General features: G+C 40.1%; 1 protein-coding gene across 2 annotated transcripts; it reads right to left on the bottom strand.

Moving 5' to 3' along the window:
• Window positions 1–1,238: 1,238 nt before the first annotated feature.
• REXO2 (RNA exonuclease 2) lies at window positions 1,239–15,005 on the bottom strand (the record flags this gene model as incomplete). 2 transcript variants are annotated; one of them, XM_080694106.1, is made up of 7 exons in its annotated part: window positions 1,239–1,483; window positions 4,552–4,605; window positions 6,344–6,452; window positions 7,743–7,854; window positions 8,454–8,531; window positions 13,933–14,016; window positions 14,859–15,005. In XM_080694106.1, the coding sequence occupies 7 exons, from the start codon at window positions 15,003–15,005 to the stop codon at window positions 1,354–1,356; spliced, it is 714 nt and encodes a 237-aa protein (XP_080550232.1). In that variant the 3' UTR covers window positions 1,239–1,353. The 2 variants fall into 2 exon arrangements, with proteins under 2 accessions (XP_080550232.1, XP_080550233.1); XM_080694107.1 differs by lacking the exon at window positions 13,933–14,016.
• Between the last annotated feature and the right edge of the window lie 10,421 nt (window positions 15,006–25,426).

Below are 25,426 nucleotides of genomic sequence, written 5' to 3' on the forward strand. Positions count from 1 at the left end.
GGTGTAGCTCAGGGGTAAATATGTCCCCGGGTTTAATCCCTAGTACCAATAAAGTGTTCCTCAAAGGAAAAAATTATGAGATTGTTCTCAGCCAGTCTAGCAGTCTCTGTATCTTTAACACACATTAGGACCACGCTACGTTCATACAAAGACTACAACCAAATAAAGATGTAACTTGAGCTCATCACAAGTCTTCTCTTCCAGGAAATCTCAAAAGGCCCAGAAGTCATACATGCCTTTCCCAATTCTGATTTCTTGTCTTAAGGGTACACTTGTCAGAATCAGGTACACAAAAAAGCCACGCGTGGTGGCGCACGCTTGTAATCCCCGCGCTTGGGAGGCTGAGACAGGAGGATCACGCAGGTTCGAAGCCAGCCTCAGCTACTTAGTGAGGCTCTCAGCGACTTAGTGAGACCCTGTTTCCAAATAAAATACAAAATAGGTCTGGGAGTATAGCCTGGAGGTAGAAAGCCTCTGGGTTCAACCCCCAGTAACACCAAAAAAATAAAAAGAATCAGGTACACAAAGAAATGAGTCCTGTTCTACAGATGATTCTACTGCACTCACTGGTGCAGGAGCCACCTTGGTACTGTGGTCTAGACCAAATGAACTTAAGAGTTAATCTACACAGACTAAAATACCTTCTCAGCTACTTACTGACCATCTAACCTAAGGCAACAAGCTATTTACATTCCAAACACCCAGTACTATGGTTGCTCCTGCATATTATCTGGTCAATAAATCATAGTTACTGCTTAGAGAATCTCAGTCTGGTGGCTGACTTGAATGTCTCGAAGGCAGTGAAGAGTGGACTATTCCAGGACTGCTAGCTCAACAACAAGTCTAAATCTGCTTATTTGAATCTATCTCGTTATTCTTTTCTTGATTTTGTAAAGCAAAGTCATTTTTGTAAAGCAAAAAGGAGTAAGTTCAGTTCCTATCTGACATAGAAAACTTAATCTTAAGTGCACTATGAGAATTTAAACATTAGCCACACCACTTAAAAAGGAAAAAGCCATCTTTTTCCAATGATTAAACTACTAAAAAATCGATGGTACAAAAAGGTTTGCATTTCAATAGAACTAAGCTTTATTTATTTATTCATTTATTTTTAAACAAAAGGTCTAAAAGCAAATGTGTATGTGTACCGAGGGATGGGCATGACCTGGTACTTACAAAGCTGCTGCTGTGTCGTAATGGAAACAGCATACAGTGCTGTCTGCTTGAGTAATCTGGAGATGCAAGTTAACTAAAAGAAGGTGCTCTGCCAAGCAATCAGCATGGAAAAGAAAAAATAAAAACCACTAGAAGTTGCTTCCAGAGAACTATGTTGTGGCAGCATGAGAACTGGCATCAACTCACAGTCTTCTCATTTTCCCCATTTTCTATAATTTTCCTCTTCTTTTCATCTGTTTTTTTCTTGAAGATGTTATTTCGGTAAAACTGAAGTTCTTTGATGCTTTCACTAATGTCATCAAGTGCCCTACAAGCAAACATACCACACTGAATAAAATGTCCAAAACACAGGAGATGGAAGTCATTTTAGAAGCATAACTTTTTATAAATAACTTAAGAATGAGATACTATAAATGCCACTATTTGGCATCATAGAGAAGTGAAACATTTCAGTGTGAAGTGTTTAATTTTTAATAAAACTTTGATGATTAAAATAAATTGTTAGAATGTAGACTAACATTTCCCAAACAGTTTCATAAGATGGTGATGTGTTCCAAGGGTGAGGAGGGATGAATTCCGGGGTCAAATAAGTTTGGAAAAAAACATGTTAAAACATTTCTGAGGTTCTTTGCAGAACATTTAACAAACTAATGTGTATTACAATTTCAGAGAGGAAGCTGCACAGTATTTCTAAAACTTAATTGGCCACATTTGTGGAATATTTACTAACAGCTCATGAAACATAGTTTAGGAAACACTGCGCAATATTAATAATGTCCCTGGACAAAATATACTGACATACTCGAACATACTCATGACTCAGTCATAATAATAATCAGTTATCAGATCAGAAAGTACCTATCCATAAAAGAGGATCTACCTCCTATCTTGTGGTGATTTGTGCTATAATCAATGGTAGCCTGCCTCTGTCTAACAGCCCTTCTTCGCCTCCAACATGCAGTTTCTCATCTGTTGTAGTCTGAGAAATCAGGTAACCAAGATTATTAGAACAGTGTGCAAGCAAATCAATAAGCTCTGAATGGCCGGGCGTGGTGGCGCACACTTGCAATCCCCACGCTTGGGAGGTGGAGACAGGAGGATTGCGCTGGTTCTAAGCCAGCCATGCTGGCTGGCTTAAGAGATCCTGTTTCCAAATAAAAATATAAAAAATGGGTCTGGGAGTGTAGGCCGGAGGTAGAAGGGTTTCCAGGAGCCCCAGTGCTACCAAAAATAAAAAATAAAAAAAGCTCTGAATGAGCCAAGGGCCTGTTCTGAACAATCAACTGCACAAACTTTTATGAGTTATTTTTGTGGCTGATAAAACAATTTGCTTTCTTCACAGATCCTAGATAAAAGGTAGAACTAAAGCTGTCAAAAATACAGCTTGCAGCCGGGCATGGTGGTACATGCTTGTAATCCCAGCATCTGGGAGGCTAAGACCAGAGGATCGTAGTTTGTGGACAGCCTCAGCTACTTAAGTGAGGCACCTTTGCAACTCAGTGAGACTGTTTCAAAAATAAAAAGACTAAAAAATAGGGCTGGGGGTATAGCTCAGAGGTACAATGCTCCTGGGTTCCATCCCCAGTACAACAACACCAACAAAAATTACAGCCTCCACCTAAGTAAAAGCACACCACCTCTTATCACAATACTAAAACCTAAAATCGATCTGAAACCCCAAAGTACTTTTATAACCTACTATGTAACAAAGCCTGACAATCTTCACATGAAGCTATTTATAATTACTAGTTGTGCTTTTTGGTGTGAATATCCATGTTTTACTAAAGAAATATAAATGTGTTTTATTATGGTGGGCTTCAAACCTAATTACAGCTTTAACATGACACACAATATATGTGTACTATTACCTTTCAAAAACCATAAGTGTTCTGAAATCTTAAACATATCAAACCCCAGTTATTTCGGGTAAGTCTTTTTTTTCTTTCTTTTTGCATTACTGAGGATTTAACCCAGGGGTATTCTACTTCTGAGCTGCATCTCCAGCCCTATTTTTTTATTCTTTAGTTTGAAACAGGGTCTAACCAAGTCACAAAGAGCCTAAGTAACTGAAGGTGGCAACCTGCCATCCTCCTGTCTCAGCCTTCCCCCAAGTGCTGGGATCACAAGCATGTGCCACCCTGCCCAGCTCAGATAAGGTTTTTTTATTTTATTTTATTTGTGTGTGTGTGTGTGGGGGGGGGTACTGGGGATGGAACCCAGGGGCTTTTCTACCTCAGGGCTATTCTCCCAGACCTACTTTTTTTATACTTTATTTGGAAACAGGGTCTCACTAAGTTGCTGAGAGCCTAAGCAGCTGAGGCTGGCTTTGAACCTGTGCGATCCTCCTGTCTCCACCTCCCAAGCGTGGGGATTACAAGCATGCGCCACCACGCCCAGCATCAAATAAGGTTTTTAAGACCTGAATTGCTGGCATATAGTCCATACACTCAATAAAAACACATGAGAATAATGGACCCTCCAGATCAGGAGTGGTCTTTCTCACCTTGCCTCCAGCAGCAGAGCATATAGAACAAGCTCTGTAAATAAGTTAACCAAAAGCTACCATTTGAAGACTACCCTTAGATGCCAAGTGCTTAATCTGCCATCAAATTTTGTGTCTATATGATTCCAAAATGAAAAATAGATGTAAAAGGAAAGAGTACAGACTATGTAATGCACAAGATTTTTTTTTTTTTTTTTTTTTTTGGTGTGATACTGAGGGAACTCAAAGGCATTGTATCTCCAAGATACACCCCCACATCTATTTTTTATTCTTTATTTTTAAACAAGGTCTCACTAAGTTGCAGAGCACCTCACTAAGTAGCTGGGGCTGGCCGTGAACCTGCGATCCTCCTGTCTCAGCCTTCCAAGTACTGGGATTACAAGTGTGCTCCTCCATACCCAGCAATGCACAAGATCTTTAAATTCCTTGTGTACATGTGCCTAAGGCTGCAAGCACAAAAGAAACAATCTGAAACACTGAACTGTTAAAGTAGGACAAATATAAGATTCCACTATACACAAAATGTTCTAGTTTCCAATGGTTACAAATCCATAGCCTCTGAGAGATGAAAACTATGGTTTCTCATTTCTACAAAGATTACAGAATGTTTCATCATACCTATGAACCAAGTTATCTAAAAGTTTTAAAACTGTAATGAAGACTAACTCTTCAAAAGAAGAGAGGATATAACCCTCCTCTCTTGACTCATGACTGAAGTCTTGACCAGTTTCTGATAATCTTAGTAAAAGAAAATTATCTTTCTGCTGACTGACCATCTTTTTTCCAGGGAAGAAGAGTGTAAAAGAAACATTATTTTAATTTGGGGGTTATGTGGATGAGACTGGCAAGCACTTAGAATAATCCAATCTTACCTGTGAGAAGCAGCCTTCTTTGGTGCAAATTCATATTCTTCTGGATACCAGCGTCTATACATAGAAATGGAACTCTCAAAGGAAACTGTCTCAAATACACTGAATAATTACCTCCTTCAAGTAATTTATTAACACTGAAAAGGCATTTGAGTTGGCTCTCAAGCTGCCTCTTTGCCTGTGACTCTACTTTCTACCCTTTCCTCTTTGCTGTATACATTTCCAAGCAAGCTCATCAATGTAAGATTCCTAAATCTGGAACTCTAAGCCAACCCTCTCTAGAGTTCCTACCTGCTGGAGATATCAACCTAAATTTTACCAGACATTTCAAATCCAATATGTATAAAGCCACTCACCCTTCTCCACAGCTCTCCTCCCACACCCAGCAAACGTACTTTTTAACTTCCTCTTGAAATAGGTCCTTCTCTACCTAAGCTGTCCCAACTAACACCCAAGAAGCACGATCCCTTTAGACTGCTTCCTTGTCCCCACTTCCTCATCTGAGTATTTAGTATCATGCCAACTAACCCTATCAAATATTTTATTTCCATCCCCTCACCACCCAACAACTGCCATTTCCCATTTTGTTTCTCCAAAATTATGCAAAGGTCGTCCCCCCCACCCTTCATTTTCCCCACTTGTGGAACCTCTGAGCTATACCCCCAGGCCTATTTTATTTTTTATTTTGACACAGGGTCTCAATAGTGAGGCCCTCGATACTGAGGGTCTGGCTAAGTTGCTCCATCTGGCTTTGAACCTGGGATCCTCTTGTCTCAGCCTCCCAATATTTCCCTTTCTTATCCCCTACCACTTTTCTTGCCACTTTCTAATCAGAATGATCTGATGGTATCACTCATTTTTCTACTTCCACTTTCTAACAAGAGTCCCACCCTTACTAGATATAATCTACCCACGTTGGCAAGGCATACAAGCCCTGTACAATTTGGTCTCACCTCTTGCCTTTGCCCAACTCATGTTTTGCGCGCCAGCATTAATGAACACAATCTGTAGTACCCTGCATACATTTTGCCTTAGTGCCCTCCGTCTTCACACCCTCACACCTCTGTCCACTCTGGGGAATGCCCACTCCTCAATTACATGCCTGGGAAACTTCCCCTTTCTTCAACTCCGAAGCTTTTTCCTACGTAAACCTTTCTGACCTCTAATTCCTCCTGCTCTGGCATTGCAACGTGCTGCCTCCATAGTGCCTTCCATCCCCATTATAGAACTCATCACACGGTAGTATTGCAGGGTGTTTTTTTAATACCTCTGTCAACCCACCAGAGTCTAAGCTACATAAGACCTTTTCATCTATGTTACCAGCAAGTAAGCCAATGCCTGGCATAGAATATTTACATGGAAGATAGATTGATTTATTATTTGTTTATTTGTTTGTTTGTTTATTTTGCAGTACTGGGGATGAACCCAGGGGCATTGCACCTCAGAGCTACACCTCCAGTCCTACTTTTTAGAGGTCTCACTGAGTTGCAAAGGGCCTCGCTAAGTAGCTGAGGCTGTCTGCGAATCGCGATCCCCTGGTCTCCACCTCCCGAATGCGAATGCTGGGATCACAAGGGTGCACCACTACGCCCAGCTACATGGAAGATTTCTGACGTTTCTCCCAAGTCTCACCTCTTAGGATAAATTAAGGTACTGTACAGTGAGAATGGAATGAGGAAGATACATACCCACTTAGCACCCTCAGCACCACAGCTCTATTTAGTTATTTTCCACAAATTCTGAGTTAAAACATGCTAAATGAAGCAATTTAATGGATCCTAAATATAGCCCTTACCTGCACAGTTCTTTAACAGTGCTCACATCAATTATCCTATAATGAAGATGTTTCATGAACTGGGGCATGTATTTGTCAAGAAACTTCTTATCTGCATGAACTGAATTTCCTAGAAAGACATGAAGCATACTGCATCTATGTATTTCTAGTACTATACAATAGGCTATAAAATTCACAAATTGTATTTGAATGGAAATGAATTTTTAAAATTTAAACAATTCCTAAAAGCATCTCTAAATTTCTAAATCAGGTCTGAGTGCTTGTGATTAGCTTACAAGTGCAGATTTCTGAGTAGTTAGTCTAGCTCATAACCGAATTGTAAATGGCCTCCCAGAGACAAAAGGATAAATGCAACATTCCACACACTTAAAATAACACATATATCTGTTACTTTACAAGATCATATGAGATGTGCAAGCTTTCTCCCAGTGACACAAAATCCACACCACTAACACTAAAAATGTAACTGAATCATAAGTAAGTAAGCCTTTATTTACAGTTCAAATTTTTAACAAATCATATCCATATTCATGTTTCCATACAGTATCAAAAACACTAAATTTTAAAGAAAACTTTTAAATAAACACCAGCTGCATTGGCTAAGAAAAACTTTATACAATATATATACTCTCAGACTTAATGCAAAACCTTTTCTTTCTGAATGTTTAAGAAAAGTGTTAGTTACCGCATCATTTTACATATACAAAAGCAAATACATCTCCACAGAACAATATCTTCCCTCTTACAATTAGATGTCAATCCTTTAAAAATCCTGGTAGAATCAGCCTGGTCTCTATAGAATTAATGTCACAGGGTGGGGTGGAAGAATAGGTGGACAGCTCTAGATTTAACAGGCTAAAGATAAATAATAACTTGATTGAATCCAGGTTCAAAACCAGTCAGACATTTTGGGGAACTTCGAATGTGGACTAGATATCACATGGTAAGTGACTTGACTTGCACACCAACAATGGCATTGTGTTACATAAGAAAATATCCTTATTCTTAGGAGATATTTGATGAAGTTTTAGGTATGAGTATCATGATGCCTGTAATTTATTTTCAAATTTTAAAAAAAAGGGTAGAACCAACATGGCACAAGGTTAACAATAACTAAATCCTACATTTCTGTGTATTCAAAATTCTTTCATCATATAAATATGGGGAAAATTTTTCTGAGTTTGTCTGTGTTCTCCAGGTCTCACATCTTACTGCAGCGCATTTTCCCAATAATCATGTTGTGAACTACACAAGGAGACTTAAACACAAAAGTAAGATATAAAACCCAAATCAGGGTAAGTAGAAGACACGAACAGCCTTGGCTGGTCTTTCTGGAACTGGCAGTCTTTTGTAGCACTACAATGGAAGACTACAAGATATACATAGGATTGGATTTTACCTGCAAGTGGACAGAGCCCCGGAGGAGTCTGCTGTCGTACAAAGGACAGAAATTCATACTCTGCCTGCTGCAATGTAATTGTACTCTCCTTCACTGCCTTGGTAAGACCAGACTGCAAGAGAGAATCCCCAGCCCCCACCAGAAACACATGAAGTCAGTTTTCAAAGGTATCCAGAAATGAAATTTTACTTCTAAAATAGGCAAGTATAATCACAAACAGACCATTTTTAGAGCTCAAGTTCAAATTCAAACTGCCATCTTTAGACCAATTTTTTTCCTTAAAATCCAAGCCAATAAGGTATGTTCCTGATTGTTAATAGCATTTCCACACAGTCAAAAAAGATGGTACTCAAAGTCCAAGGATATAACCTCTGGGAAGAAACAACTACTAACAGGAGAGCAGCAGTCGCCCTTCTCTGAGAGTTGATGGCTAACCTTATCCATAAGACTGACTTGAGTAATACTTGACAATCCACAATGCGCTCGCGACAGACTGAATGTAGGAGAGAAAAAAGAGGACGTTCAGGAGAAGATGATCTCGAGAGGTCCCAAAGGTGAAAAGTAAGTAAGCAAGCAGTTTCCCAGGCTTGCCAAGCAATCTTCCTCTACCCCTCTTTTAATACCATCCAACAATGGCATAGGATTCAGATGTGGGTGCACAAGCTTGTTACTGATCCCCAAAGCAGCAATCTTGCTATTTGATAATGTTACCTTCCCATGATGCTCCTTACACCAATCTGACATGCTGTCCAGCAACTCATCTGGCTGTTTTATAATCAGGTTAGGACCCTGTGGATGGGAAAAGCTATTAGTCATCAATAATCAACAGAAATAACCCTGCTTTCAGAGATAAAGTTTCAGCTATATCTCTAGTTTAAGAACTCCAAATATGTATCAGAGAAAGTAAGTGAAAAGGACACTTACAGAACTCTGAAACTGGTCCTCATTCATCCCAGTACTATTGATAATGGCAAAAAAGAATACACACACAAATGAAATGCCTAATAAGGACATAGTTAACTACTAAGAATCATCAAACTGTATTCCTAGGCATTCATTATTTTCTTATGGCCAAAAAGCTAAGAATTCCTATGTTTGTAAAGGATTATAAATATATATATATATATATATATATATATATATATATGTGTGTGTGTGTATGACAAAGATATATGGCACTCAAAGCCAGGTGCAGTGGCGCATGCCTGCAATCTCACTTCTTAGGAGGATGAGACAGGAGGATTCCAGGTTCAAGGCCAGCCTCAGGAACTTAGTGAGACCCTCTAGAATTTAATGATACCTTGTTTCAAAATAAAAAATAAAACAGAGATGGTAGAGATGGAGGTGTAGCTCAAAAGTAAAATACCACTGGGCTCAATGCCGAGTACCACCACCAAAAAAAAAAAAAAAAAAAGATATATAGCACTAAAGCTTAAAATATTTAATACCTTGCCCTTTGCAGGAAATGCCTCCCAGGACCCAATTATGAGTTCATTTTGAAGTTATCTATATTGTGAAGTGAAAAAATTTGAGCCGGGCATGTGGTATACATCTGTAAACCTAGTACTTAGGAGGCTGTAATCACTACTTGGGAGACTGAGACAGGAGGATCACAGGTTCAAAGCATGCTTTAGCAACTTAATGAGACCTTATTTCAAAATATAAAGAGCTGGGGTTATAGTTCAGAGGTAGAACATTCTTGGGTTCAATCCCCAGAACAGCACACAAAGAAAAAAATGGCAGAACAGTATTTGCATACGTATGATTTGATTCACACTTGCTTATTTTAAAAAACACACTTATTTATATATGAATACAAACAATCAAAAACATAGATTAACTTTGGGAAGAAGGATAAAGAGAAAACAGGACACAAAAATAGATTACACAAACGTTTGATAAACTCATACTATTAAACGTAATGGTAGTTTTATATTTTAAAAGCAATTTTTTAAAAAAAAGGAGGTAATGGATGACATCTAAGAAATAAAACAAAAACAAATGGCCTTCAAATCCTAAACTCTGTTTACTAGAATGTTCAACCCAAATCCCTTGAATAGGGTCTCAGCAGTAAGAGCACCCTGACTGGTGGCATTAAACAATTCATTTGTTTTGCCTCCTAGAAAATGGTAAAAAAAAAAAAAAAAAAAGAGCAGGCATGGTGGCACATGCTGTAATCTCAGCATTTGGGAGACTGAGACAGGAGGATCACAGATCATGGACAGCCTCAGCTACTCAGTGAGGTCCTCTACAACTTCGTGAGACCCTGTTTCAAAATAAAGAATAAAAAATAGGGCAGGGAGTGTAGCTCAGAGGTTGAATGCCCCTGGGTTCCATCTCTAGACTCGCCAAAAAAAAAAAAAAAAAAAAAAAGAAAGAATAATCCAGACATGGTGGAACACATTTATAATCCCAGCATTCGCAAAGCTGAGACCAGAGGATCGTGATTTGCAAACAGCCTCAACTACTGAGTGAGGCCTTCAGCAACTTAGTGAGACCCTGTTTCAAAATAAAGAATAAAAAATAGGGCAAGAGGTGTAGCTCAGAGGTCGAATGGCCCTAGGTTTCATCCCCAGACCCACAAAAAAAAAAAAAAAAAAAAAAGAAGAAGAAGAATCTGGGTGTGGTGGCATACATGTGTAATCCTAGCACTTGGGAGGCTGAGACAGGAGGATCGCACGGGTTTGAAGCCAGCCTCAGCTACTAAGTGAGGCTCTCAGCAACTTAGTGAGACTCTGTTTCCAAATAAAGTATAAAACAGATCTAGGAGTATAGCCCAGAGGTAGAAAAGTCCCTGGGTTCCACCCCCAGTACCACCGGAAAAAAAACTAGGGCTGGGGGTGAATGCTTAAATAAATAAATAAGAAAGAAAATAGTGAAAAGAACAATAAATTGTCCTCTGGGCTATACTCCCAGACCTATTTTATATTTTATTTGGAAACAGGGTCTCACTAAGTTGCTGAAAGCCTAAGTAGCTGAGGGTGGCATTGAACATGTGCAATCCTCCTGTCTCAGCCTCCCAAGTACTGGGATTAAAAAGGTGCATCATCATGACTGGCTGGGAGTTTTATCCAAACAAAAACACTGGTACTAGCACACTCTGAGGAGAACAGAATATATGCTCCAAAATTAAAACAAAAATCATTCTAACAACAATGGAGAAGAACAAACAACATTATTATAAATCTACTAACCTATTCAAGATCCCAGTTTGACTAGGTACACAAAGAAAAATTATAGACTAGAATGGTTATACTTCTACCAGCATAAAACATTTTCCTCAGACTTGTATATGAGAATAAAACATATTTTCAACATAACTGACAAGCCCTAAGCATTTTTAAATCCTTATCCTCATCTAAACTTAGCCTATTTACAAATGTTGCATTCATCTGTAGCTGTGTATATACATGCCCAAATTTGCTCCAGGAAAATTCCATTAAACTGTCAGTATTTAACATTTTATCAGTACTCTAAGGAAAAAAATATTTGGCTAAGGGTAAAATAAAAACATCTCAAATCCAAGCATAGTGGCACATGCCTATAATCCCAATACTTGAAAGGCTGAGACAAGAAGATGGCAAGTTCTAGGCCAACTTTAGCAACTTAGGGTGACCCTCAGCAACTTAGCAAGAACCTGTTTCAAAATAAAATAGATAATAGGGCTGGGGGTGAGTTCGGAGGTAGAATGCCCCTGGGTTCAATCCCTAGTACCAAAAAAATAAAGACATTTACTATTATCTCCAGTAAATAACATGTGACAGAAAAACCAATCAAACCTAAAACTCAGAGCTTTATTTATAGGGTTGTTGTTTTTTGTTTTTGTTTTTTGTTTTTTAGGTCGTTAGAAGAGAAATATAGTCTCCTGATTCTCCTTCCACTGATGTGTAAGGAGGTTAAGATGGGCACACCACAAATACAGCAATTCAACCATAAGTGCCTTCCCACCTCTTTTGTCTACCCAGGAAATAAATGGAAGTCTTACCTATGAGATTTATGAAATGTATCCAGTGCAAAACACATTAACTCTACCCTTTGGGAACTTCTTTTCACAAGACTTTTTTCTACAAACACCCCTACTCTGCTCCTACAGTTTTTGTTTTGCTTTTTTTTTTAAATGACTCCAAATACTGCTGAACGTATAAAACAGATGGAATTACTTAAAGTCAGGTATTTCATCTACCAATCAAATGGTATTATATACTTATTAAATGTTTCATGAGAGGTTGAAATGCAACAGGTGTATTTTGTTTGCTTAATGTTTTAGTTAAAAGCAACACATAAAAACCTCCATCACACTCTGTATGTCCACAAGGGAGCATTTTTACCAGATATGTATCAACAGATATTCTAAAATCTTAACACAAGCCAGGTGTGATGGTGCACGCCTGTAAACCTAGTACTGGGAGGCTGAGACAAGAGGATTGCAGGTTCACAGCTACTTAGTGAGACCCTCTGCAATTTAGTGAGACCCCATTTCAAAATAAAAAGTAGGGTTAGGGGTGTTGCTTGGAGGTAAAATGCCCCTGGGTTCAATCTCCAGTACTGCACATACACACACACACACACACACACAAGCACGCACGCACACACAAATAAATCTTAACAAAGATCTAGAGAAAACACATATCCTAGGTGAAAAGATAGAGGATAGTTGGCCCTCTGTAACAATAGGTTCCATATCTATGAATTCAGCCAACTTCAGACTGAAAATATTGGGGAAAAATGCTTCTGTACTAAACATATAAAGACTATTTTCATTTTTAGTCCCTAAGCACTACAGCTTAGCAACTAGTATAGCATTTCCATTGTATTAAGTCCTATAAATAATCTAGAGATGATTTAAAGTATACAGGAGGATATGCAAAGGTTGACTTTTTTTTTTTTTTTTTTTTGCCAGTCTGGAGATGGAACCCAAGGGCATTCGAACTCCGAGCTATACCCCTGCCCTACTTTTTATTCTTTATTTTGAAACAGGGTCTCACTGAGTTGCAGAGGGCCTCACTAAGTAGCTGAGGCTGTCTGCGAACTGTGATCCTCCAGTCTCAGCCTCCTGAATGCTGGGATTACAAGCGTGCACCACCACACCCGGCATAGGTTGACATTTTAAATAAGAGATTTGAGCATCTACAGTTTTTGGTCTCTGAGGGGAAGACCTGGAACTTGATATCCCTAGGGATACCAAAAGACAACTATATATGGTATCAAGTTAAGATTATGTGATGAAAACATAAGTTTTGGCATGAGTCACCAAACCTGATGGGACAAGGGTCATCCCACTGAAAAGGAGCACTTTATTAGACTGACTGGATTACTCTACTGGCTTCCCCAGTACGTAGCAAGATGGCCCCACACAAAATACCCAACTTCTCTGTTCCCAAATGTCATCTATAAAATAAGCATTAGTAACAGTACCTACTTTATAGTTTTTGTGAAGACTAAAATGAATATACATAGCCAGGCGTGGTGGCGCACACTTGTAATCCCAGCATTCGGGAGGCTGAGACCAGTGGATCCCGGTTCTCAGACAGCCTCAGCTACTTAGTGAGGCCCTCTGCAACTCAGTGAGACCCGGTTTCAAAATAAGGAATAAAAATAGGGCAGGGGGTGTCATTCAGAGGTCAAATGCCCCTGGGTTCCATCCCTAGACCCCCCCAAAAAAAAAAAATATATATATATATATATATATATACACACACACATAAAGCACTTAAAACTGTGCTTAGCACACACAGTAAGTTTTGGTAAATGACAGAGTTTACATTTTTGTACACTTACAGTACAGTCATAATTGACAAAAATTTAAAAAACTATGAGATGGCTTACTTTAGTTCTAATACCAACTCTACCATGACCTAGAATATTACTTTGGACTTTAATAGACCTCAGTTTCCTTTTTTTTTTTTTTTTTTTTCCTTGTGGTACTATGGACAAACCTAGGGACCATCTACCTCTGGCTCCACACACAGACCTATTTATTTTTAATTTGAAAACAGGGTCTTGCTAAGTTGCTGAGGCTGGCCTCCAACCTGATATCCTCCTGTTTAAGCCTCCCAAGGACTGGGATTCCAAGCATGTGTCACCACACCCAGCTCTTGCATACTTTTTTAAATAATGGAATTGGAAAAAGTGAGCTTCGGATTTCCAATGTCCTCCACAGCATATAATTGTATTATATGGCATCACCTACTTCAGCCAAAATGTTAAGATCAGAGTCAGTTATCAGACAGGCCATCTCAATAATCTGGTCCTTCTCAATGTCCAATCCTGTCATCTGAAATAAAAAATAAATATATAACGCACACAAAACCACCTTCCTGGCCTCTGTCACCCAAGTTTACTTAACAGGAATTCCATCAAGCACATTCAGTTTATATTCCATGAACAGAACAGTACAGATAATAAAGTTTCTTGGGCAAGTAGTCAAAGTACTAGACATGAGTTCTCATTTACTCAACAGACATTTAACATTGCTATTTGTCAAGCACTGTGACTCTACTCTGGGTGAAATACAAAGTATGATTGAGAAAGCAGACAACTATGGGAGAGTTAACTAACATCACTTAATTCCTGCAGTTTACAAAGTTTTCCTATTTATTACACCATTTGTTTTCCATCACAACTTAACGTCCAGAGTAACTTATTCTCATTTCATAGAGAAAACTGGGGCTCAGAGAATAGGGGAGGCCTTGGTGTGAGTATGTCAAAACTGAAGGGATCTCAAACTCTTTAACAATGCGACCTTCAAAGAGTCGAATCCTCTCTTTGGGCCTCAATTTTCTCCTTTATGGAATGAGGAGTAAGGCTGAGTCATCTCCGGAGTCCCATCTAGCATGAAAATCCTAGGATCCTGTAGGGCTGCTGTCCTCACCCCGGCCGGGGCTTTGGGGAAGTCACGTCTCCGCGGTGACAGGAGGAGAGGGAGACATATGGATGACCCTCCCTTGGGTAAAGAAGCCCGCAGCCCGGGCCGCCCGCACGACTCCAGCGCCGGGCCGGGCCGGCCTCGCTCACCTGCCGCGCCGCACACCCCCGCCCGCCGCTCCCCAGGACCGCGGCCCCGGGTCCCACGCGCGAAACCTCCCGGCTTCCCCGCCCCGGGCCGACCTTACTCACCTCCAGGTCCACCCAGACCATCCGCTGGGCCATACTCTCCCCCGCTGCCATGGCTGCGCCCCCACCGCGGACACCTCGCGCCCCGAACTGCCCGCGACTCCCACCCGCGCCCCGCAACAGCCTGGAGCCCAAGGCGCTGCCTAGCATCACCCGGCACGAGCCGCCACGGCCCCAGCCTTGCCGCCGGCGCGCGCAGGCGCAGTCGCCGCCAAACGCCGCAAAGCCGCCGGGAGGCGCGGCCGCGGAGACCACAAGTCCCGGCATGCTACGCGCGGACTCGCCCTCCGCCGCCGTGCTCGGCTGCCGAAGGGGCCGACGGGACGGCGAGTCCCGCCCCGGCCGCCGAGGCCCCGCCCCCGCCACGTGTTTTCGCAGGTCCTGGACGCGCATGTTTTTCACGGATAAGTTTGTTTGCTTCCTCCTAAGAGTTATTTCCTGAGTTTCCCTTAGTTCTAAGTTGCGTAGATGATAAAGAACTACAACTTCAACTGGCTGAAAACGATGATTACCTATGACTTTTAAAAAATAACTATTTGTTTTTGCTTCCACCCGACGTAAAATGCCACTTTAGCCCACAAGACCAGTTACACGAGCATCACTTAGAAATTCCTAAATGGGATCTTGTCTGAGCGATCACTTTGAACGTGTCAAGCTTTCTATAAAAATCCCTTTACCTTCACTGGCAGGTTTGACCCCTTATTCTTTCAGAGAGACACATCGGCTGTGTTTCAGTTCAGCTATCCCATGTCAGTGGTAATGTCTTTCTAGTCCACCCTTAAAGTTAAGTGGTGTCCTTGTATAACAAATCTATGCAGCCAAAAGTGCACTAAAACAGCCCTGCATGCCATCTCTCCGGCTGTGATCATAGTATCTTTAGTCTCCCAAGGCAGACCTCATTTCCATAGTTTCAAGTAGAGGCGGCCACCAACGGGACCATTAAGGCCAAAGTGTCAAATTTTGTGAGTCTCTTAAATTTTGGCTATAAAGCAGCAGTTTTGTGTGCAGAGGGCGACATTGTCACAAATGTTTAGCTCAGCCTTGAACTGTATCCTCTTGTGTATTTTTCTGAACGCTTTAATGCCACTAATTACAGAGCGTGTGGTTCATCACTTAGTAATTCCTACTTGGTGAGCTGGTTTTGTGAGAGAGAAACTTTGTTGTTTAATCATAGCTTTATGGATAGCGAAGTGTACAATATTTCACTCCTGTGCCTTTGGTGTAACAGGACCCACCACCTGCCAGAACCCAGAGAAACTCTCTTTGAAGGATCGTGAAATGGTGTGTACGATTACATGCATAAAGACTTTTATTGTGAACAACCTGTATATGCATTGTAACTGCATTACCTAATGAATCCTATTGTTCTGCTGTAGTTTAATATGCATTTGTAGCCTACTTTATAAAAAGAAATGGTCTCTTTTTTAGCTTTTTTCCTTTTTGTCTTAAACTTGATTCATATAAAGTAGAATCAGTTTAAGTATATAAACGTTTATCAACTGATTTCTTGTTGGCCTCCTTTATTATTATTATTATTATTATTATTATTAATTATTGTGTGGGGGAGTACAGGGGACTGAACCTAGGGCCTTTCTACCTGAGCCACACCCCCAGCCCTATTTTATTTTTATTTTGAAACAGGGTCTCCCTAGGTTCCTGAGAGTCCACTACTTGGTGAGGTTGACCTTGAGCCTTCAATCCTCCTGTCTTGGCCTCGTAAGTATGGAATTACAGATGTGCCCCACCACACCTGGCATTTTTTTTATGTATTTTCAGAGTGGTTTGTTGTTTATTTTGTAGCTCTGGGGATTTAATGTAGGGGCACACTGCCACTAAGCTATGTTACAGCCCTTTTTTTTTTTTTTTTTTTGAGACAAAGTCTAAATTGCGCAAGCTGGCCTCAAACTTGGCATCCTCCTGCTTCAGCCTTCTGAGTTGCTGGGTTTACAGGCATGTGCCACCAAGCATCGTCTATTTCTATTTCTTTACATTCTTTTTTTTTTTTAAGCCTGGCATGGTGGAGCACGCTTGTAATCTCCGCGCTTGGGAGGCAGAGACAGGAGGATCGCGCAGGTTCGAAGCCAGCTGCGCTGGTTTGAGACCTTGTTTCCAAATAAAAATATAAAATGGGTCTGGAAGTGTAGCCCAGAGGTAGAAGGGTTCCATCCCAGTACCACCAAAAAAAAAAAGTGTTATAATGTAAAGCTATTTATAGTTTAGTCTTTTAACATGTAATATCATTAGACTGGTGACAAAGATTAATATCCCAAAGAAGAATAGTGCATTTATTAAAATCACAAATCCAGGCTGGGCGTGGTGGCACATACAATTAATAATCCCAGTACTTGGAGGCTGAGACAGAAAGATCACAGGTTTGCAACCAGCCTTCACTTCTTAGTAACGCCCTCCACAACTTAGTGAAACCCTGTTTTAAAATATAAAGAGCCGTACATGGTGGTGCATGCTTGTAATCCCAGCATTAGGGAGGCTGAGACCAGAGGATCGGGGCTTGAGGACAGCCTCAGCTACTTAGTGAGGCCCTCTGCAACTTAGTGAGACCCTGTTTCAAAATAAAGAATAAAGAATAGGGCAGGGGGTGTAGCTCAGAGGTCAAATGCCCCTGGGTTCCTTCCCCAAACCCGCAAAAAAAAAAATAAATAAATAAAATAAAATAAAGAATAAAAAAAAAAAGCTGGGGGTATAGGTGGAAGATAGAATGCCCCTGAGTTCAATTCCCAGTACCACAAAACAAACAAACAAAAATCACAAATCCAAACCACTTAAGAGAGAAGCCAGACACAAGAATAAGGCACCCCAAATCTAAAAGCAGTCCCATAATGGACTCAATCATTTATTTTTTCTTCTCTTTCCTAACAGGATTTACCCCAAAGCCACATTACTCTGTCCAGAGACTTCCTTTTCAGTTCTGCTGGGAACCTATAAAAACTGCTTTTGTTAATTAACATCAAGAACATAGTGCCAAGAACCCAGGAGCATTCTACCTCTGAGCTATACCTCAACCCTTTTTATACTCTTTTTTTTTTTTGGTTGTACTGGGGTTCCTGGAAGCCCTTCTACTTCTGGGCTACACTCCCAGACCTATTTTTACATTTTTATTTGGAAACGGTCTCCTAAGCCAACCCGCGCGGCTGGCTTCGAACCTGTGCGATCCTCCTGTCTCTGCCTCCCAAGCATGGGGATAACAAGCGTGTGCCACCACGCCCGGCTTCCTTTTTATATTCTTTATTTTGAGACAAGGTCTCATTAAATTGCAGAGGGCCTCACTAATTAGCTGAGGGTTTAGGGGAAGCTATCCTCCTGTCTCAGCCTCCCAAGTACTGAGAATACAAGTGTGTGCCTCCACAACTGGCTAGAAACATTGTTTTCTAAAATCATAGACCATGAGGAACTTTGCTGTTTGAAGTCATTTAAGCAAGAATGGAACACGGCATTTTGCTTAAGGAATCCAAGCCTTGTGGGTTACTTTGTCACGGAGAATCAGCCTCCATTGCCAGCCCAGGTGCAGGGATTCAGATAAAAGATTTTCAGACACAACATTCCACATTTATCTTAATTTTGCAGTTTCCAAGGAAACAGACCCCTGAATCAGCTTCTCAGCACTGATGAGAATCAGACTATGATATTTCTAACAATCTAAGATGACATTGTTATAGGACATGGAAAAGGCCATGCAAACACTCCCCTTTTTGTGGGATCTCTACTGCTTTTTACAGGTTTTTTTTTTAATTTTTATCCTTTTAATTGTAATGTATATGGCATAAAATGTAACATTTTAACCATTTTCAGCATACAGCCATCACCACCACTCAACTCCAGAACATTTTCCTCTTCCCACACTAAAACTCTGTACCCATTAAACATTTAACTACCTATCTCTTACCAATCTGTGGACACTTGGGTTGCTTCCACCCTTTGGCAATTTTGACTCATTACATGCTTTTAATTTTTTTGTTGTTGCTTTCTCACTAGTGACTTTCTCAATCCTACTTTATTCTTCCCACTTCCAAGGCAAAGATGACTGTGATAATCAATCCAGATTAGATCCTCACAACCCCGGTTCATCTTTAGAATCATTCCAAACCTTTTAAGAATTTCCTCCCTACTTTCTTGTGAGGAAAAGCCCCTGGTTTATCATGTTGATAGTTACAGTAAGTTCATAAGTCTGACTTCAATACAATTGTGTACCTGGCAGCTTTGTCTGATATGAGTTGCCACCATTATATTAATATAGATTTTAATATACAGGGTACATTTATTTTTATACCTTTATAAGACTAACATAGCACCATTCAGTAATAGTGGTGGTAGGAATTAGTAAGTAGTCACCAAATTAATGAGACTTATCTCACAGCTGCTAAGTGTCCAACAGTTAAAAAGAAAAGCATTTTAAAACAAGCAGCAGGTACCCCATGAATACTTGCTGGTTGATAATATCTCTTCCTGTTTTGTGGAACTTCATCTTAAGAAATGCTGACATCAGGGGTTACTGCTGATAACTGATAACTGCTGTTTACTTTCCTGCAATGGTCTAGAGAAGAATAATGATGTTAAATATTTTAATTTTATCCTGTACGTAGAAAATATAGAATTAAAATAGAAGCCAAATTTGTAATCTTCAAAATGTACCTTATATAAAATGGATACTCTGAAGGCTTTTATGAAATTTGAATTGCATATTATCTCAATTCATTTCAGCCAACACTACATACTTAGTATGTATCAAACACACTGTGGAAGAATGTGCTAGAGCTTGGATTTGGAATATACCCACAGAAGTTCACATGCCAGGGCTTGGTCCCCAGCTCGGCACTGTTGAGAGGCGGTGTGAACTTTAAGAGGTGGAGCTTTGCTGGACATAGTGGCACATTCTTGTAATCCCAGCATTCAAGAGGCTGAGACAGGAGGATCGCAGTTCGCGGACAGCCTCACAGCCTCAGCTACTACTTAATAGCGAGGCACTTTGCCACTCAGTGAGACCCTATTTCAAAATAAAGAATAAAAAATAGGGCTGGGGTGTAACTTGGAGGTAGAACGCCCCTAGGTTCCATTCCCAGTACCAAAAAAAAAAAAAAAAAAAAAGGTAGAGCTTAGTGGGAGGTCTTCCAGTCATTGCAGTGTACCCTCAAAGGGGAGGACCTCAACCCCGTCATCCAGCTCTCTTGGCCATCTCTCATCTTGGCCATGAGGTGAGCAGCTTTGCTTCAATACATGCTCCCTGACACGACACACAGCCTCACCACAGGTCCCAAAGCAATGGAGCACCCAACCGCAGACTGAAACCTCCAACACTGTTGCGCCAAATAAACCTTTCCTCTTTGTGACTTGGTTGTCTCCAGTATTTTGTTATTCTAATGGAAAACTAACACGAATAACAGAGTAAAAATATACTTGGAAACTGATATTTCATTGCCATGTATTACAAGTATGTTAGAAAGGTAGTCTTGATATCTAAAAATAAACCAGGCGTGATTGCACATACCTTGTAATCCCAGTCCTTGGGAGGCTGAGACAGGAGGATCGCAGGTTCAAAGCCAGACTCAGCAACTTAATGAGACTGTCAGCAACCTAGCAAGACCCTATTTCAAAACAAACACACAAAAAAAGAAAAAAATAATAAGGCTGGGGATGTAGCTCAAAGGTAGAATGTACCTGGCTTCAATCTCCAGTCACACACACACACACATACCCCTAAAAATAAGATGGTTCATTTGGGAATTTGAAGTTATTTTATAGATAAGGCAATAGCTTTAATTTTCCCTTCTGTTAAATGTTTTGTGTTATAGAGTACTGGAACATACAACATAAATGTATTTTTACCTTCACTACTTCTTTGTTTCTCAGGCAAAGAAATATTAATTAAAATCAAGAACATTGTGCTTTCTCTATTATATGTTCTTTTAAAGGAAAGTATATGTACTTTGTCAAAATATAATGTACAATGTCAAAATAAAAAAATAACAATAATTCTAACTAATTTGCTGAAGGGTATTACAAGATCCATAAAAATTGCATTCAAATAACAACTCAACACTTCTGGGCGTCAGACGTGGTAGCACACATGCTTGTAATCCCAGTACTTGGGAGGCTGAGACAGAAGGATCCAGGTTCACAGCCAGCCTCAGCTACTTAGTGAGGCCCTCTGCAACCTAAAAAATCAGGCTGGGGGTGTGGCTCGGAGGTAGAATGCCCCTGGGTTCAATCTCCAGTGTTAAGGTTTGAGATGATATGGGTTTTGGGGAAACTGTCCCTGAGGACCCCTGTTAGGGTTCTGGATGCAATTTCCCTCAAAACACACACAAAAAAACCGCGGATTCTTGTCCTGAGCTAAGGGTAAATACACATTAGCCTGGACTCTTGCTGAAATTTAAAGAAGTTTATTTAAAATATAGAAATACAGAAGATATTTGAACACCATCATGCTGGGGGATTCAAATGAATGCCCCACCAAAGATATAACACATGGACCGGACTTTTTATACCCATGATCTCCATCTTGTTTATATAATTCTGACATAGTAAACATACCTGTAAGGTTCCTCCCCCAGCAAGGTGTGGCAAGGTGTCTCCTTTCACGAAGGTTGATCCCTCCTCCCATCCTAGCTAGATTATCTAATTATCATGTAAACCTGTCTTTAGAATGAGAATGAGGAAGTCCTAGTTCCCCTCTCCTATAGACTTGCTAATTACCTTTAGCTAGGTTAATTTACATTGGAATAATTGCCTGCTTCTAGGCAGAAGCCAAGTCCTTTCACAGACTTGCCCCTCACCCAATTTTTGGAATATATTAATAATCATAGCTTTCTCAAATCTTCCAAGGCCATTCCCAATACTGGTACATCCAGCACCATACACACACACACACACACACACACACACACATACATACACACACACACACACACACACACACGCACAACCTCTGGGTTATATTGTTTCAGGCAAATGTACTATGCAAGATAAGAGAGAGAAATACATTGGCATAAAGAAACATTGAAAGGATGCTTAAACCAAGAAAGTGAGAACTTACTGGGAACTGGTAGGGAATAAGCTGAATGAGACATGAGGAGGTGAAAGACTTCTAGCATAGACCTTTAATTGGCTATAGAATCATGCAAATGTATTCTCTATTCTAAGGAATAAGTAATTTTAAGTCAACACAAATTTACATTTTTAAATTACATATCTTTGCATTTCAGTATTAAACATAATAATGAGCCCATTCAATTTGGCTTTTCGTGTATTGCAAATAAAAACTATAACCTCAATTATTGCATAGTTATATCCCTGGAATCTTTCATTTTTTGTGGTACTAAGGATTGAACCCAGGGGTCTCTGAGCTACACTACCAGCCCCATTTTATTTTTTATTTTGAAACGAGTCCTCATGAAGTTGCAGAGGGCCTCACTAAATTGCTAAGGCTAGCTGAGAACCTGTGATTCTCAGCCTGCCAAATACTGGGATTACAGGCATGTGCCACCACTCCAGGCTTGCAATTTTTCCTATTATCATTTACAGAAAGGTACATACTAAAATTATTTTTAAATCAAGTAATTTCTTGTTTTAAACACAAGAAATCAGAATTTCTAGCATCAGATTATAAAAGCAATTTTGACTACCTTTCATGCTGTTACACATAATTAGCATCAACATAAAAGTTAAGAACTTGATTTCTGAGATTCTTAGACTAGCTGGTTATGAATAGGGCTCCCCTCATTGTGTAATCTTGGTGAAGTTGTCAACTTTCTCTTCTGTAAAAGTTTAAATGGAGCCAGGGTTGTAGTGCAGGCTTGTAATCTCAGTACTTGGGAGGCTGAGACAGGAAGATCACAGTTCAAGGACAGCCTTAGCTACTTAATGAGGCCTTCCACAATTTAGTGAGACCCTGTTTCAAAAATAAAGAATAAAAAAATAGGGCTGGGGTGTAGTAGGAAGTAGAATGCCCCTGGGTTCAATCTCCAGTACTGAAAAAAAAGTTTCGGTGGACTAGAACACAGTAAATGCTCGGTAAATGCTAGTTATTAGAAAAAGTTAAGCTCATCTATATCTTAATACATTAAGACTTGAACTGAGTATAATATAGATGAATTTTTGTGTGTGTGGTACTGGGGATGGAACCCAGGGGCATTCTACCTCTGAGTTACACTTCCAGCCCTATTTTTTATTCTTTATTTATTTTGTTTTGAAACTAAGTCTCATTGCATTGCAAAGGACCTCACTAAGTAGCTGAGGCTGTCTGCGAACCACAGTCCCCCTGTCTCAGCCTCCTGAATGGAATGCTGAGGTTACAAGCATGCGCCACCATACCCAGCTTTCAATTTGTCAACCAAATCTACTTTGTCCTTAGAAATGTGAAAATGAAAAGTTAGCTTTATTTGTTTAACATGTTATAGAAGTAGTAAAGTTTATATTTTGTTGTTTTGTTATGGTGCCAAAACCTAGGAACAAACCGAGTTTATTATACTTTATGATAGACATATAATATAGCAGAGTGACAAACTACCAAAAGAGCAAAATTTACTTCATAATTAAATCTAAAGAATCACACAAATGCAAAAGCAGTTAAGAAATAACTTTAGGCCGGGCGTGGTGGTGCATGCTTGTGATCCCAGCATTTAGGAGGCTGAGACAGGAGGATTGCAGTTCGCGGACAGCCTCAGCTACTACTTAGTGAGGCCCTTTGCAACTCAGTCAGACCCTGTTTCAAAATAAAGAATAAAAAATAGGGATGGGGGTGTGGCTCAGAAGTAGAATGAGCCTGGGTACCATCCCCATCCCCAGTACCATAAAAGAAAAAAAAAAGTTACTGGCCTTTGCTTCTGATTCCTGGAAGAAAGCCTAAATTCTTGAAATTTCTCTAGTGATAGGAGCTTCTTCATGACTCAGAGTGATCCCTGACAGTTTATGCTACTGAGGAGACCTATTGTGGGACCAAAGACAGTTTCACAATGGGATCTGGCCATGTGGAAAGGTCAAACATGTGAGTAGAGGGTTGGGGTCACAAGCCAAGGATCAGTCTGACTTCCTAGTATGTGAGGTACCTGGAGACTGAATTTAATCATGTGACCTAGGATTCAATGATGCCTGTTAAACAAAACACCAGTAAAAATCTCTGAACATTGAAGCAAATTAGGCTCCTGGTTGAAAATCATACACTGATGTGCCAAGAAGGCAGTGTATCCTGATTCTGTGAGAGGAGACATGGAAACTTCTCTTTTAAGATCCTCCTTTTCTTCTTTATGCATCTCTTCTTTTGGCTGATTTTGATTTATATATTTTTGCTATAGAAAAACTATAATCTGAGCCAGACATGGTAGCACATGCTTATAATCCCAGTACTTGGGAGGCTGGGACAAGAGGATCACAGGTTCATGGCCAGCCTCAGCAACTTAGTGAGGCCATTTGCAACTTAGTGAGACTCTGTTTCAAAATAAAAGAATAAAATAGGACTGGAGGTAGAGCTCAGGGGTAGACTACCCCTGGGTTCAATCCCTAGTAACACACACACACACACACACACACACACACACACACACACACCTATAATCTTACTATAACCCTTTCTTGAGTTCTATGCATCATTCTAGTAAATTATTGAATGTAAGGGGGTATTTATTGAGAACCCCTGTATTTGAAGCCAATTGGACAGAAGTATAGGTGCTCTGGGAACCCCTAAACTTATTGCTGTTGTCTGAATTGAGGCCAGTCCCATAGAGAACTGAGCCCTTCATTTGTGAAGTCTGATCTAAACCTAGGTAGTTCATGTCAGAATTGCGATGCAGTTGACCATAGAAGTAATTTACTTGCACTTTGGAAGACATAAGGGAAGTAGCAGCCATAATTTTTATACTCTGGAAGACAGAAGAGAGTGCTAGGCATCGTTATACCTCCCATACATTGTGTGCTGACTTTCCTGGCTTACCTTGTTGGTGAGGGTACCCAGCTTGCAGATCCTCCAACTCCATCCACATCTCCTCCAACTTCTTTGAGTCCTGGGACAAAGATATGTGCAGTTCTATAGCTAAAGGCACCAGCTACTCCCAGTGGCCTCAAGCCATCCAAATCATGTAAGGGGAATAATGAATTGAGACAGATGCAAGCTCCATTTTTTCCTAGAAGTTTCTCATTTGCCCCTGTGTTTGTTCTTGCTCAGCTTTCTTTCTCAATGGCTGGTCTAGCAGACCCATGGTGACTCCAAACCCAATACCAGCTATAGACCAACAGATTGCTCCATCAGCAATCACAATTGCATGCAGTTATATTCTTCAGTCCCTTATTCTAGATCACTCTTCTGCTCTCTAATTTCATCTTGATTGATATAACTGTTTTAGTCTGTCCCTCAAAACTATTTGTGCTTGTTGGGAACGTAAAGGAAAAAAAATTGCACAAATATAAATAGCACAACACTTTAGTTTTCAACCCTGACTGCATATTATAACCTTTTTAAAAATACTGATATAAACTTTCTCTCCTGACATTTTAGGGTGAAGTGTAGACACTATATTTTAAGAGGTTCCTAAGAGATTATAAGATACACCCAGGGTTATAAAATC

This window comes from Muscardinus avellanarius (genome assembly GCF_963383645.1).
Source record: "Muscardinus avellanarius genome assembly, chromosome: 1".
Lineage (NCBI taxonomy): Eukaryota > Metazoa > Chordata > Mammalia > Rodentia > Gliridae > Muscardinus > Muscardinus avellanarius.